Below are 15,995 nucleotides of genomic sequence, written 5' to 3' on the forward strand. Positions count from 1 at the left end.
CGGCCAACAGATCCAGCATCACACACAGACTGCCAACAGAACCAGCATCACGCACCGATGGCCAACAGAACCAGCATCACACACAGACCACCAACAGATCCAGCATCACACATAGACTGCCAACAGATCCAGCATCACACACCAACCACCAACAGATCCAGCATCGCACACAGACGGCCAACAGAACCAGCATCATACACAGACAGCCAACAGAACCAGCATCACACACAGACTGCCAACAGAACCAGAATACTTGTTCCTCACACACAAGCAAAAAAGGACATTTTATGTAAGATCAACTGACAATGTCAACATTTGTGGGTTGGGGGGCTTCATAATCTGACTAGAACAGCTGCTGATCTGAGAATGGCTGTGAATTGTGATATAAAACACCAATGAGTACCTCAAGGCGGTCACGTGATGTCCGAGAGGCTGTCTTTGGGCGCATTGACGGACGAAGTAACCTGAAGCTAGATCTGAAGCTGTCCTGGGTCTCTGAACACAAAACAGAGAGAAAGAGAGAATTATACTGACACAAAAAGAAGAGTAGAGGCTCTCCATTATCATTGGTCACTACACTGACATCCCACCTGTTCGGGTTCCGGGGGTGGTCACCAGTCTTTGTTGATGCATGTCATCATGTCCCAAAATACAGGGACCAATGATTCCAATCACTAGATTGTCTGGTCCAGATTATTTACAGGCTGCCGTCCAATACTGTTAGTGCAGAATTACAAAAACAAACCAACTGACATCTACACTTTGTCTGCAGAGCTAGAAAAGGATTAATTGTCTACTTGGTCAATTTTCTACAGAATGTTCTGTCAGAGAAACTGTCACTGGCACTCACTCTCTTCAGGCACGCTTGCTATGGTGGCTCTCGCATTGCGTGTAGACGTGGAACCAGGACCTGCAACACAAAGCACACGCTCTGTTTAGAGGCGGTGGCAACACCTGCAACACAAAGCACACGCTCTGTTTAGAGGAGGTGGCAACACCTGCAACACAAAGCACACGCTCTGTTTAGAGGCGGTGGCAACACCTGCAACACAAAGCACACGCTCTGTTTAGAGGAGGTGGCAACACCTGCAACACAAAGCACACGCTCTGTTTAGAGGCGGTGGCAACACCTGCAACACAAAGCACACGCTCTATTTGGAGGCGGTGGCAACACCTGCAACACAAAGCACACGCTCTGTTTAGAGGAGGTGGCAGCACCTGCAACACAAAGCACACGCTCTGTTTAGAGGCGGTGGCAACACCTGCAACACAAAGCACACGCTCTGTTTAGAGGCGGTGGCAACACCTGCAACACAAAGCACACGCTCTGTTTAGAGGCGGTGGCAACACCTGCAACACAAAGCACACGCTCTGTTTAGAGGAGGTGGCAACACCTGCAACACAAAGCACACGCTGTGTTTAGAGGCGTTGGCAACACCTGCAACACAAAGCACACGCTCTGTTTAGAGGCGGTGGCAACACCTGCAACACAAAGCACACGCTCTGTTTAGAGGCGGTGGCAACACCTGCAACACAAAGCACACGCTCTGTTTAGAGGCGGTGGCAACACCTGCAACACAAAGCACACGCTGTGTGTAAAGGAAGAGGAGGCACCTGCAACCCAACTGCATCTGCAACTGGGCGAATCAAACTCTTCCAGGTTCTAAAGCAAACTTCAAAATGATAGTCTCATGTAACATTGAGGATGATTGCCTGCATATCATTTGCTGCGGACACTACAGTAACTGATTCAGACAGTGCCTACCTGGGCTGGGAGCAGCCTGGGACAGGGTGGAGGATCGATCCTGGTGCTTCATGAAGTCAATCACAGCAAGGCGAGGCATCGGTGAGGAGTCCATGCTGGTGATGAAGGAGATGATGTGGCGCATGAAGCGTCGCTGGGTCAACTCATACTCCTCCTGTAGAGGAATGTATCAGATTCATCAGTGGTCACTCTTTGATGAGGACCTGTGGTCAAAACTGACGCTGCCCTCTACTCTAGTTGCTACAGACCCATTCAGACACTTAAAAACAGTTACATCAGACACACCCAGACATAGAATAACAGTCGATACAGACCCACCCAGGCACTGAATATAAGTTGATACAGACCCACCATGTCATTTAACAGAAGATGATGCCGACCCATCCAGTCACTGACTAACAGCTGTTACCTACCTGGAACACGACATTGGTCTGCTACCCACCTGGAACATGACGTTGGTCTGGTACCTACCTGGAACATGACATTGGTCTGCTACCTCACCTGGAACACGACATTGGTTTGCTACCCACCTGGAACACGACATTGGTCTGTTACCTACCTTGAACACGACATTGGTCTGCTACCTACCTGGAACACGACATTGGTCTGCTACCTACCTGGAACACGACCTTGGTCTGTTACCTACCTGGAACACGACATTGGTCTGCTACCTACCTGGAACACGACATTGGTCTGCTACCTACCTGGAACACGACGTTGGTCTGCTACCTACCTGGAACATGACGTTGGTCTGCTACCTACCTGGAACACGACGTTGGTCTGCTACCTACCTGGAACACGACGTTGGTCTGCTACCTACCTGGAATACGACATTGGTCTGCTACCTACCTGGAACACGACGTTGGTCTGCTTGCAGGCCTGCTTCTGTATCTGTGACATCTCCTTCTTCACCTCCTCCCTCCTCAGGAGTGAGTCGTCCTTTAAAGGGAGACGCTCCTTTACATACTCCAGCAGCGTCTCCAGAGACGATGGGTTCTCCTTTTGGAAATACACCTTGGATGCCTTTGCCCTCTGTGCCAAGATACCCACCTTAAAGAAGAGAAATAGAACATATATGTCAATCAATGATTTACCAATTGCGCAAGTGCACATTATTGTGTGTCAGTTTCCATTCGGAATCTGTTCTTTATGCTCAAAGATGCTCACCTCAGACAGTTTCCACTCAGTGCCTGTCCCCACCACAGCCAGAACCAACGGCAGCCCCAGATTCAGCACCCCGAACCTCAGCTCCATCATGCAGTTGTCAGACTCCACGTACTGAAGACAAGGGACATGTACTGAAGACAAATGTTGAATGATGAATATGATCAAGAGGATTAAGTAGACTGTGATAAGCCTGGATTGTACCTGTGATATGATGAATATGATCAAGAAAATTAAGTAGACTGTGATAAGCCTAGATTGTACCGTGTTGAATGATGAATATGATCAAGAAAATTAAGTAGACTGTGATAAGCCTAGATTGTACCGTGTTGAATGATGAATATGATCAAGAGGATTAAGTAGACTGTGATAAGCATGGATTGTACCATGTTCAATGATGAATATGATCAAGATCTGCCTGTCTGACGACACTCACCTCATCTGACACACAGACAACCAGCACCTTGGCATGTCGCATCCCGCGAGATATGTTTTCAAACAGACCTTTCCCCTGTAGAGAGAAACACTCTATTATCCACATGGCTTAATTACCCACTGACCTAATAACCCACACGGCCTTATTACCCACATGGCCTAATGATGAAATACTGATGGCCTGGGAGGGGTAATAAATTTCTCAGCGGAGGAATGAATCTCTTATACCCCGCCATGAGCACTACATGCTGCATATGCATTTCTGAGAGACAGAATAAATCCTTTATACCCCACTTCAAAGCTAAAAGCCGCACACTTTTTCCGAGCCAATGGATGTCACGTGACATAGCGCAAGCTAACCTCAGCTCTATCGAGCAGCTTGTTTCTATCAATTTGGTATTTATTTGAATTATTTTACAATGTCATATTAAAACATTTCGGTAAGATAAATTCATTGTAGCAGGTTCACTCGGGGTACATGGGGTTTTAAGTGTCCTGCGTTAGGTTTTATACCACACTTATGTATCCTGCGTTAGAGGGAAATAAATTTCTCAGCGGGCAAATATATCCCGTATTCCTCGCCACGAGCAAGTCAGGCTGCACATTGCTTTCTGAGAGGTAGGATAAATCCCTCATACTCCGCTTCCATGCAAACAGCTGCACGCTTTTTCCGAGTCAGTGAAAATCATGTGACACAGCACAAGCCAACCTCCGCTTAATCAAACAGCTGTTTTCTATAAATTTTGAATTTTTTATCATTCTTTAACAATGTCATATTGAAACATGTTGGTGAGGAAAATTTGTTGTAGGAGGATCACAATTGTTACATGAGGTTTTATGTGTCCATCGTTAGAGCTCATGGTATAAAACCTAACATGGAATGCATACCTTGTGATCCTGCTACCACTTATAATGTACAGTCGTGCCTCGTTTATACGGACACTTGCGTCATTTCACAATTCGTCCATATAAACGAATTTCCGTATAACTGAAACCAGCTTCTTACTTCCCATCAATTATGCAACTCATGAAAGTGTGAACTGTCACCAATTGTCGATTTTCCTATGGTATGTCCAAATTCAGTGCCATACTTACAGGCCATACTTACACAACTTTGACCTCTGACCTCCACAGACGCCATATTTATCGAAGGGGATTACATGTACAATAAACAAGCTCGTCTCAAACGTAACTCAGTGTCACTTGGTTAATTGACTTCTCACGAATCAAAGGATTACCACCAGCGGAAGTGTATTGTCCGGATAAGTGAGACAATTTTGTGTGCATTTCAGTGTTTTGTGTATGAAAATGACTGTCCGGTTCCGGGAACTGAATTTCCGGATATACGGGTAAATTTATATAGTAATTATTTCGTTTTGAATGAAAATCGTCCGGGAACCGAGGTTTCCAGATATCTGAAGTCCGTATAAGCGGGGCATGACTGTATCATTAAGGTTTGAAGACATCCATTGACTAAAGTAGGTCAAATGTTAACGTTACTCTCAATGAACAACACAATTATCAACTGTTAAGCATTGTTAAGATCCACCGCTACACGAACTGATTCCCACTGGACCAATCAAAACAATGCATAAGAGTCTCACTGGACCAATCAAAACACTGCATATGAGTCTCATTGAGCCAATAAAAATACTTCCTCAGTCTCATTAGACTACAGCCAAACATCCAGCTGCTAGACAAATGTGCTGGCCACCTACCGCAGTGATCTGTTCATGGTCAATCCATGTGGATATCCTGTTGTCTTCCAGGTACTTCTTGATTACCCGCGGGTCCCCCCAGCCGAGTGACCCGGGTGGGCTCTTGGTGCCCTTGTTGACAGCGTCGGAGGAGTTGCTCCAGCAGTAGCTGATGAAGCACACAGGGTACTCCTTGTTGTCCTGGCAACACATAGCATATCTCGTGCATAGCAACAGTTGTGTGAGTGAGAGGGTTTGATGCCAACAGAATTTCAGTTATAATAATAATAGGCCATTTATATTGTGCATATTTCCACACCACAAAGGGGCATGCTCAAAGCGCTATTGTTACCACTGGATCAGTGTGCACTCAAAAATCATTTTCAGCTCCCCGGGGAGTATACAACCCAAGCTGCCTGTTAGGTAATAGAAGTTTAACAACCACATTGCCATCACATCCTACTGGGTACCCATTCACTACTTGGTGAACAGAGGCACATTTCGAGCAAAGTCACTTGCCCAAGGGGACTGAACATGTGTTACATGTGCTTCAGTGTGGGGCCAATCTCATTAAAATCAGATCTTAGTTCTCCCTACCGCTAAGATCTGAGGATATCCCATTACGAGTCAAGTCTGACCGACCTTGCGCGAACTTTGACCGACCAATGGAATGACCAATCAGATTTACGGCACTTGTTTCAAATTGGCGACTACGCTTCGAAACATATTTTGACAAATTCTCCATTACAAATTTGAAACCTGAACAAAAGAACATTCTGGAATGGCTAATAGTCGACCTACCCAGTGTGTACTCCAGATTGTATGGATTCGGTCGTTAAACCCGTAACTATTGTTCGGAATACCCTGTGTTAAAGTTTTCATGGTTGCAGGATTAGAAATTACATTCCGACTGTCACTTTCATAATCTGGTAAGTGACGCTCTGATTGGTTGGATGAAAGGTCGTTCTGACGTGACCCCAAATGGGATGTCTTCAGATCTTTGTTTAGCAGTAGCGAGAACTAAGGTCTGATTTTAATGAGAATAGTGTGGGGCAGGACCGAAGCCCAAGAAACTCTCAGGAGCCAAGCTGCCAAACGTGGTCACCCATCCAAGGACTCTCTGTGACCGATGTTGCTTAACTTCACCTGATATGTGACCTGTGTGCTGTGCATAGGACCACAGATCTCTGGCTTGATGTGGGAGGGAAAGATGCAGGTCTTGGGTAAACAACACAGGAATAAAGTTCATCTTGTTGTTTGCACCAATCTAGAAACATCATCAGGATTTCAACCCAGGATCAGAGGATTCTGGCACATCAAAGGGACACAACACAGCACAGTGAACTGTGGTGCCTTAGATGACTGGGCAGCTGTGATATAATGTTGGTTTTGTCAAACATGAACTCTCTTGCCAAGCACTGCATGAGTCTAACTTCTCTGTCTTCTAATCATGTTTTCATAGTTTACTCCCATTCAACTGCTGCGAAAGTTCCCAGGAAACACATTCACTTTTTCCTACCCTGATCTGGATGCCATGGAGCTTCTGCTTCACCCTACTCTGGAGATTCTTGACACGGTCTTCAAACCTGTCCTTGGTCTTTACCATCACCATTTGCTGCATTTGAGAAAGTAGAGTTATACAACCCACGTGATATAAGTAGAGTTATACAACCCACGTGACATTAGTAGAGTTATACAATCCATGTGACATAAGTAGAGTTATACAACCCACGTGACATTAGTAGAGTTATACAACCCACGTGACATAAGTAGAGTTATACAACCATGTGACATAAGTAGAGTTATACAACCATGTGACATAAGTAGAGTTATACAACCATGTGACATAAGTAGAGTTATACAACCCACGAGACATTAGTAGAGTTATACAACCATGTGACATAAGTAGAGTTATACAACCATGTGACATAAGCAGAGTTATACAACCACGTGACATAAGCAGTTATACAACCTGCTACCTGCTTCTCCCAGTAAACAACCCACCTCTTGTTTCCCGATCCTCATCCCAAGGTCTATGTTCTGCCATCTGCTTCTCCCAGTAAACAACCCACCTCTTGTTTCCCGTTCCTCATCCCAAGGTCTATGTTCTGCCATCTGCTTCACCCAGTAAACAACCCACCTCTTGTTTCCCGATCCTCATCCCAAGGTCTATGTTCTGCCATCTGCTTCTCCCAGTAAACAACCCACCTCTTGTTTCCCGTTCCTCATCCCAAGGTCTATGTTCTGCCATCTGCTTCTCCCAGTAAACAACCCACCTCTTGTTTCCCGATCCTCATCCCAAGGTCTATGTTCTGCCATCTGCTTCTCCCAGTAAACAACCCACCTCTTGTTTCCCGATCCTCATCCCAAGGTCTATGTTCTGCCATCTGCTTCTCCCAGTAAACAACCCACCTCTTGTTTCCCGATCCTCATCCCAAGGTCTCTGTTCTGCCAACTGCTTCTCCCAGTAAACAACCCACCTCTTGTTTCCCGATCCTCATCCCAAGGTCTGTGTTCTGCCATCTGCTTCTCCCAGTAAACAACCCACCTCTTGTTTCCCGATCCTCATCCCAAGGTCTATGTTCTGCCAACTGCTTCTCCCAGTAAACAACCCACCTCTTGTTTCCCGATCCTCATCCCAAGGTCTGTGTTCTGCCATCTGCTTCTCCCAGTAACCAACCCACCTCTTGTTTCCCGATCCTCATCCCAAGGTCTATGTTCTGCCATCTGCTTCTCCCAGTAAACAACCCACCTCTTGTTTCCCGATCCTCATCCCAAGGTCTATGTTCTGCCATCTGCTTCTCCCAGTAAACAACCCACCTCTTGTTGCCCGTTCCTCATCCCAAGGTCTATGTTCTGCCATCTGCTTCTCCCAGTAAACAACCCACCTCTTGTTTCCCGTTCCTCATCCCAAGGTCTATGTTCCGCCAACTGCTTCTCCCAGTAAACAACCCACCTCTTGTTTCCCGTTCCTCATCCCAAGGTCTATGTTCTGCCATCTGCTTCACCCAGTAAACAACCCACCTCTTGTTTCCCGTTCCTCATCCCAAGGTCTATGTTCTGCCAACTGCTTCTCCCAGTAAACAACCCACCTCTTGTTTCCCGATCCTCATCACAAGGTCTATGTTCTGCCATCTGCTTCTCCCAGTAAACAACCCACCTCTTGTTTCCCGATCCTCATCCCAAGGTCTATGTTCTGCCATCTGCTTCTCCCAGTAAACAACCCACCTCTTGTTTCCCGATCCTCATCCCAAGGTCTCCGTTCTGCCAACTGCTTCTCCCAGTAAACAACCCACCTCTTGTTTCCCGATCCTCATCACAAGGTCTATGTTCTGCCATCTGCTTCTCCCAGTAAACAACCCACCTCTTGTTTCTCGATCCTCATCCCAAGGTCTGTGTTCTGCCAACTGCTTCTCCCAGTAAACAACCCACCTCTTGTTTCCCGATCCTCATCCCAAGGTCTGTGTTCTGCCATCTGCTTCTCCCAGTAAACAACCCACCTCTTGTTTCCCGATCCTCATCCCAAGGTCTATGTTCTGCCATCTGCTTCTCCCAGTAAACAACCCACCTCTTGTTTCCCGATCCTCATCCCAAGGTCTATGTTCTGCCATCTGCTTCTCCCATTAAACAACCCACCTCTTGTTTCCCGATCCTCATCCCAAGGTCTATGTTCTGCTATCTGCTTCTCCCAGTAAACAACCCACCTCTTGTTTCCCGATCCTCATCCCAAGGTCTCTGTTCTGCCAACTGCTTCTCCCAGTAAACAACCCACCTCTTGTTTCCCGATCCTCATCACAAGGTCTATGTTCTGCCATCTGCTTCTCCCAGTAAACAACCCACCTCTTGTTTCCCGATCCTCATCCCAAGGTCTATGTTCTGCCATCTGCTTCTCCCAGTAAACAACCCACCTCTTGTTTCCCGATCCTCATCCCAAGGTCTCTGTTCTGCCAACTGCTTCTCCCAGTAAACAACCCACCTCTTGTTTCCCGATCCTCATCCCAAGGTCTGTGTTCTGCCATCTGCTTCTCCCAGTAAACAACCCACCTCTTGTTTCCCGTTCCTCATCCCAAGATCTGTGTTCTGCCATCTGCTTCTCCCAGTAAACAACCCACCTCTTGTTTCCCGATCCTCATCCCAAGGTCTATGTTCTGCCATCTGCTTCACCCAGTAAACAACCCACCTCTTGTTTCCCGATCCTCATCCCAAGGTCTATGTTCTGCCATCTGCTTCTCCCAGTAAACAACCCACCTCTTGTTTCCCGTTCCTCATCCCAAGGTCTATGTTCTGCCATCTGCTTCTCCCAGTAAACAACCCACCTCTTGTTTCCCGATCCTCATCCCAAGGTCTATGTTCTGCCATCTGCTTCTCCCAGTAAACAACCCACCTCTTGTTTCCCGTTCCTCATCCCAAGGTCTATGTTCTGCCATCTGCTTCTCCCAGTAAACAACCCACCTCTTGTTTCCCGATCCTCATCCCAAGGTCTCTGTTCTGCCAACTGCTTCTCCCAGTAAACAACCCACCTCTTGTTTCCCGATCCTCATCCCAAGGTCTGTGTTCTGCCATCTGCTTCTCCCAGTAAACAACCCACCTCTTGTTTCCCGATCCTCATCCCAAGGTCTATGTTCTGCCAACTGCTTCTCCCAGTAAACAACCCACCTCTTGTTTCCCGATCCTCATCCCAAGGTCTGTGTTCTGCCATCTGCTTCTCCCAGTAACCAACCCACCTCTTGTTTCCCGATCCTCATCCCAAGGTCTATGTTCTGCCATCTGCTTCTCCCAGTAAACAACCCACCTCTTGTTTCCCGATCCTCATCCCAAGGTCTATGTTCTGCCATCTGCTTCTCCCAGTAAACAACCCACCTCTTGTTGCCCGTTCCTCATCCCAAGGTCTATGTTCTGCCATCTGCTTCTCCCAGTAAACAACCCACCTCTTGTTTCCCGTTCCTCATCCCAAGGTCTATGTTCCGCCAACTGCTTCTCCCAGTAAACAACCCACCTCTTGTTTCCCGTTCCTCATCCCAAGGTCTATGTTCTGCCATCTGCTTCACCCAGTAAACAACCCACCTCTTGTTGCCCGTTCCTCATCCCAAGGTCTATGTTCTGCCAACTGCTTCTCCCAGTAAACAACCCACCTCTTGTTTCCCGATCCTCATCACAAGGTCTATGTTCTGCCATCTGCTTCTCCCAGTAAACAACCCACCTCTTGTTTCCCGATCCTCATCCCAAGGTCTATGTTCTGCCATCTGCTTCTCCCAGTAAACAACCCACCTCTTGTTGCCCGTTCCTCATCCCAAGGTCTATGTTCTGCCATCTGCTTCTCCCAGTAAACAACCCACCTCTTGTTTCCCGTTCCTCATCCCAAGGTCTATGTTCCGCCAACTGCTTCTCCCAGTAAACAACCCACCTCTTGTTTCCCGTTCCTCATCCCAAGGTCTATGTTCTGCCATCTGCTTCACCCAGTAAACAACCCACCTCTTGTTTCCCGTTCCTCATCCCAAGGTCTATGTTCTGCCAACTGCTTCTCCCAGTAAACAACCCACCTCTTGTTTCCCGATCCTCATCACAAGGTCTATGTTCTGCCATCTGCTTCTCCCAGTAAACAACCCACCTCTTGTTTCCCGATCCTCATCCCAAGGTCTATGTTCTGCCATCTGCTTCTCCCAGTAAACAACCCACCTCTTGTTTCCCGATCCTCATCCCAAGGTCTCCGTTCTGCCAACTGCTTCTCCCAGTAAACAACCCACCTCTTGTTTCCCGATCCTCATCACAAGGTCTATGTTCTGCCATCTGCTTCTCCCAGTAAACAACCCACCTCTTGTTTCTCGATCCTCATCCCAAGGTCTGTGTTCTGCCAACTGCTTCTCCCAGTAAACAACCCACCTCTTGTTTCCCGATCCTCATCCCAAGGTCTGTGTTCTGCCATCTGCTTCTCCCAGTAAACAACCCACCTCTTGTTTCCCGATCCTCATCCCAAGGTCTATGTTCTGCCATCTGCTTCTCCCAGTAAACAACCCACCTCTTGTTTCCCGATCCTCATCCCAAGGTCTATGTTCTGCCATCTGCTTCTCCCATTAAACAACCCACCTCTTGTTTCCCGATCCTCATCCCAAGGTCTATGTTCTGCTATCTGCTTCTCCCAGTAAACAACCCACCTCTTGTTTCCCGATCCTCATCCCAAGGTCTCTGTTCTGCCAACTGCTTCTCCCAGTAAACAACCCACCTCTTGTTTCCCGATCCTCATCACAAGGTCTATGTTCTGCCATCTGCTTCTCCCAGTAAACAACCCACCTCTTGTTTCCCGATCCTCATCCCAAGGTCTATGTTCTGCCATCTGCTTCTCCCAGTAAACAACCCACCTCTTGTTTCCCGATCCTCATCCCAAGGTCTCTGTTCTGCCAACTGCTTCTCCCAGTAAACAACCCACCTCTTGTTTCCCGATCCTCATCCCAAGGTCTGTGTTCTGCCATCTGCTTCTCCCAGTAAACAACCCACCTCTTGTTTCCCGTTCCTCATCCCAAGATCTGTGTTCTGCCATCTGCTTCTCCCAGTAAACAACCCACCTCTTGTTTCCCGATCCTCATCCCAAGGTCTATGTTCTGCCATCTGCTTCACCCAGTAAACAACCCACCTCTTGTTTCCCGATCCTCATCCCAAGGTCTATGTTCTGCCATCTGCTTCTCCCAGTAAACAACCCACCTCTTGTTTCCCGTTCCTCATCCCAAGGTCTATGTTCTGCCATCTGCTTCTCCCAGTAAACAACCCACCTCTTGTTTCCCGATCCTCATCCCAAGGTCTATGTTCTGCCATCTGCTTCTCCCAGTAAACAACCCACCTCTTGTTTCCCGTTCCTCATCCCAAGGTCTATGTTCTGCCATCTGCTTCTCCCAGTAAACAACCCACCTCTTGTTTCCCGATCCTCATCCCAAGGTCTCTGTTCTGCCAACTGCTTCTCCCAGTAAACAACCCACCTCTTGTTTCCCGATCCTCATCCCAAGGTCTGTGTTCTGCCATCTGCTTCTCCCAGTAAACAACCCACCTCTTGTTTCCCGATCCTCATCCCAAGGTCTATGTTCTGCCAACTGCTTCTCCCAGTAAACAACCCACCTCTTGTTTCCCGATCCTCATCCCAAGGTCTGTGTTCTGCCATCTGCTTCTCCCAGTAACCAACCCACCTCTTGTTTCCCGATCCTCATCCCAAGGTCTATGTTCTGCCATCTGCTTCTCCCAGTAAACAACCCACCTCTTGTTTCCCGATCCTCATCCCAAGGTCTATGTTCTGCCATCTGCTTCTCCCAGTAAACAACCCACCTCTTGTTGCCCGTTCCTCATCCCAAGGTCTATGTTCTGCCATCTGCTTCTCCCAGTAAACAACCCACCTCTTGTTTCCCGTTCCTCATCCCAAGGTCTATGTTCCGCCAACTGCTTCTCCCAGTAAACAACCCACCTCTTGTTTCCCGTTCCTCATCCCAAGGTCTATGTTCTGCCATCTGCTTCACCCAGTAAACAACCCACCTCTTGTTGCCCGTTCCTCATCCCAAGGTCTATGTTCTGCCAACTGCTTCTCCCAGTAAACAACCCACCTCTTGTTTCCCGATCCTCATCACAAGGTCTATGTTCTGCCATCTGCTTCTCCCAGTAAACAACCCACCTCTTGTTTCCCGATCCTCATCCCAAGGTCTATGTTCTGCCATCTGCTTCTCCCAGTAAACAACCCACCTCTTGTTTCCCGATCCTCATCCCAAGGTCTGTGTTCTGCCAACTGCTTCTCCCAGTAAACAACCCACCTCTTGTTTCCCGATCCTCATCACAAGGTCTATGTTCTGCCATCTGCTTCTCCCAGTAAACAACCCACCTCTTGTTTCCCGATCCTCATCCCCAGGTCTGTGTTCTGCCAGGCCAGGCTAGTCCCGATGACAGTGATGATGTAGTCTTTGTTCAGAGTGTCCATAGTGTACAGCATCATGTCGCGACACATCTCATCACGCTCAAAGTTGTCTGACACGAGTGCCACAACCACCTACAACACAAGGGAGAGACACATTAGAGGCATCAGATACTAGACTATCCCACACTATTCTAGATAAAGGCATTAGACACTAGACTATCCCACTCTATCCTAGATAAAGGCATCAGACATTAAACTATCCCAATCTATCCCAGATAAAGGCATTAGACACTAGACTATCCCGCTCTTTCCAAGGTCAAGGGATCAGGCACTGACTATCTCCCTTTATCCAAGGTGAAGACACAAGACTCGGGACTATTCCACTTTGTCAAAGGTGAAAGCGCTAAACACATTGTCCTTATATATTTATATATTTATATATATATATATAATTCTGTATATATTCTTCTTTATATATATTTACTCTTACTCAGCTACATATCTGGAGAATATTTCTAATCAGTATCCTCTATGTTATGAGACAAGAACAAACTGTTATGTTTATCCCTTACCTTGGAGTTCTTTAGGGCGAGAGTCAGGTCATGAACACTGATGTTAAGCATGTCTTCACTGTACCAGCTGAAACAATGTATCTGACATGAACAAATATACACTGTACCATCTGAAACATTGTATCTGACATGAACAAATATACACTGTACCAGCTGAAACAATGTATCTGACATGAAGAGATATACACTGTACCATCTGAAACATTGTATCTGACATGAACAAATATACACTGTACCATCTGAAACATTGTATCTGACATGAACAAATATACACTGTACCATCTGAAACATTGTATCTGACGTGAACAAATATACACTGTACCATCCGAAACATTGTTGCTCACATGAACAAATATACACTGTACCAGCTGAAACATTGTATCTGACATGAAGAGATATACACTGTACCATCTGAAACATTGAATCTGATATGAACAAATATACACTGTACCATCTGAAACATTGTATCTTACATGAACAAATATACACTGTACCAGATGAAATATTGCAACTGACATGAAGAGATATATGTACCGAATGAAACATTGTATCTGACATGAACATACTGACATTGCAACTAACAGGCCTTACCAAGACAATCCACCTTTCTCAAGATCTTCTTTAAACCAGAAAGGGTTGATCTTCTCTGCAGGGTCTCTGGGTGCCGGCACATCGGAGGCGGAGTACAGGACAGCGACGTCCGTGGTGAGGGCGGAGTTCAGTTCCTGCAGCATCATCAGGCTGTGCTGGAGGTGGGCGTCGAAGTCGCCAGCGTGGGTGTTGGGCATGGATTCTGTCAAGAGTCAATCAATGGGCATTGGGCATGGATTCTTAGGAGAAATCATATTTCAACACCCATTGCTATGATATCTATAGGGCACAAAACAGATGCCTGAAATTGTTTAAATATGTGCAGCTATATGTTTAGGTTTGTTTTCCTATTTTACATGTCAGGCAGCAATATTCCATTTATATCATAGGGTCTTTGAAAGCATTTAGAAGTGATACACATAAGTAGGAGAATTTATGGATGCCAACTTCTTTATGAGGAACACAACGTTTCGGAGTACATACTTACTCCTTCATCAGGTGATTCACCTGATGAAGGAGTAAGCATGATCTATGAAACTTTGTGTTCCTCATAATGAAGAAGTTGACATCCATAAATTCTCTTCCCTATATCAGAGGGGCCTGCAAGTAACCAAGTGGTTGATATTAGGAGCAATGTCCCTGGCTTTCACAAAGTCTGACCAACCAATCATTATTTGAGTCTCCTAAGACAAAGCATAAGGTGCCGTGGAACTTGTCCCACCTGGATTCCCCTCAGGGTGGGATATATATATATACCTTGGGGCAACAAAGTAATAATATAAGTATAATGTCAGCCTGTAGAATAAAGAAACTAATGACAATCAGGTGACACGCAATCAGTCAAGTTACCAAGTCTGACAATCCAACTATCAAATCACCTCACAACAAGGTTGCTGGGGATAATGTTACCCTTGGCGATTCTGGAGTAACCATGGAAACATGTGTTTTGTGTTATCATACCTAGCAACTGGGCCATGGACACTGTGTGGAAATATTTCCGACATTGTAGGAACGGAGCCTTGTTGTTCTTGGCATGGGCAATTAGCTCATTGTCAAACAGACACGGTTCCAGACAGCCCTGAAAGTAGAACAGACACAGTTCAGACACATTCCTTCCTGACCACTCTGAGAGAAGATAGGAGAGATGTTAAGACTCGGGGAGATGTTAAGACTCGGGGAGATGTTAAGACTCAGGGAGATGTTAAGACTCGGAGAGATGTTAAGACTCGGAGAGATGTTAAGACTCAGGAAGATGTTAAGACTCAGGGAGATGTTAAGACTCAGGGAGATGTTAAGACTCGGGGAGATGTTAAGACTCAGGGAGATGTTAAGACTCAGGGAGATGTTAAGACTCGGAGAGATGTTAAGACTCGGAGAGATGTTAAGACTCAGGAAGATGTTAAGACTCAGGGAGATGTTAAGACTCGGGGAGATTGTAAGACTCAAGGAGATGTTAAGACTCGGGGAGATTGTAAAGACTCAGGGAGATTGTAAGACTCAGGGAGATGTTAAGACTCAGGGAGATTGTAAGACTCAGGGAGATGTTAAGACTCAAGGAGATGTTAAGACTCGGGGAGATGTTAAGACTTAGGGAGATGTTAAGACTCAGGGAGATTGTAAGACTCAGGGAGATTGTAAGACTCAGGGAGATTGTAAGACTCAGGGAGATTGTAAGACTCAGGGAGATGTTAAGACTCAGGGAGATTGTAAGACTCAGGGAGATTGTAAGACTCGGGGAGATGTTAGGACTCAGGGAGATGTAAGGACTCAGGGAGATGTTAAGACTCAGGGAGATTGTAAGACTCAGGGAGATTGTAAGACTCAGGGAGATTGTAAGACTCAGGGAGATTGTAAGACTCAGGGAGATGTTAGGACTCAGGGAGATG

At 46.5% G+C, this 15,995-nt stretch overlaps 1 protein-coding gene across 1 annotated transcript in view; it reads right to left on the reverse strand.

The window, feature by feature from the left end:
• LOC124123864 overlaps positions 1-15,995 on the reverse strand; it is a 123,667-nt gene that overhangs the window by 10,093 nt on the left and 97,579 nt on the right. Inside the window, exons 61-72 of the mRNA XM_048393213.1 lie at positions 15,070-15,187; positions 14,110-14,311; positions 13,519-13,585; positions 12,914-13,078; positions 6,581-6,676; positions 5,083-5,262; positions 3,366-3,440; positions 2,933-3,043; positions 2,615-2,815; positions 1,766-1,919; positions 851-910; positions 404-495 (exon numbers count right to left, since the gene is read on the reverse strand). Of these exons, the coding sequence (XP_048249170.1) occupies positions 404-495; positions 851-910; positions 1,766-1,919; positions 2,615-2,815; positions 2,933-3,043; positions 3,366-3,440; positions 5,083-5,262; positions 6,581-6,676; positions 12,914-13,078; positions 13,519-13,585; positions 14,110-14,311; positions 15,070-15,187 (1,521 nt within the window). The remainder of the gene's footprint in view (positions 1-403; positions 496-850; positions 911-1,765; positions 1,920-2,614; positions 2,816-2,932; positions 3,044-3,365; positions 3,441-5,082; positions 5,263-6,580; positions 6,677-12,913; positions 13,079-13,518; positions 13,586-14,109; positions 14,312-15,069; positions 15,188-15,995) is intronic.

This window comes from Haliotis rufescens, unplaced genomic scaffold (genome assembly GCF_023055435.1).
Source record: "Haliotis rufescens isolate VD_foot unplaced genomic scaffold, xgHalRufe1.0.p SCAF_118, whole genome shotgun sequence".
In the NCBI taxonomy this organism is placed as follows: domain Eukaryota; kingdom Metazoa; phylum Mollusca; class Gastropoda; order Lepetellida; family Haliotidae; genus Haliotis; species Haliotis rufescens.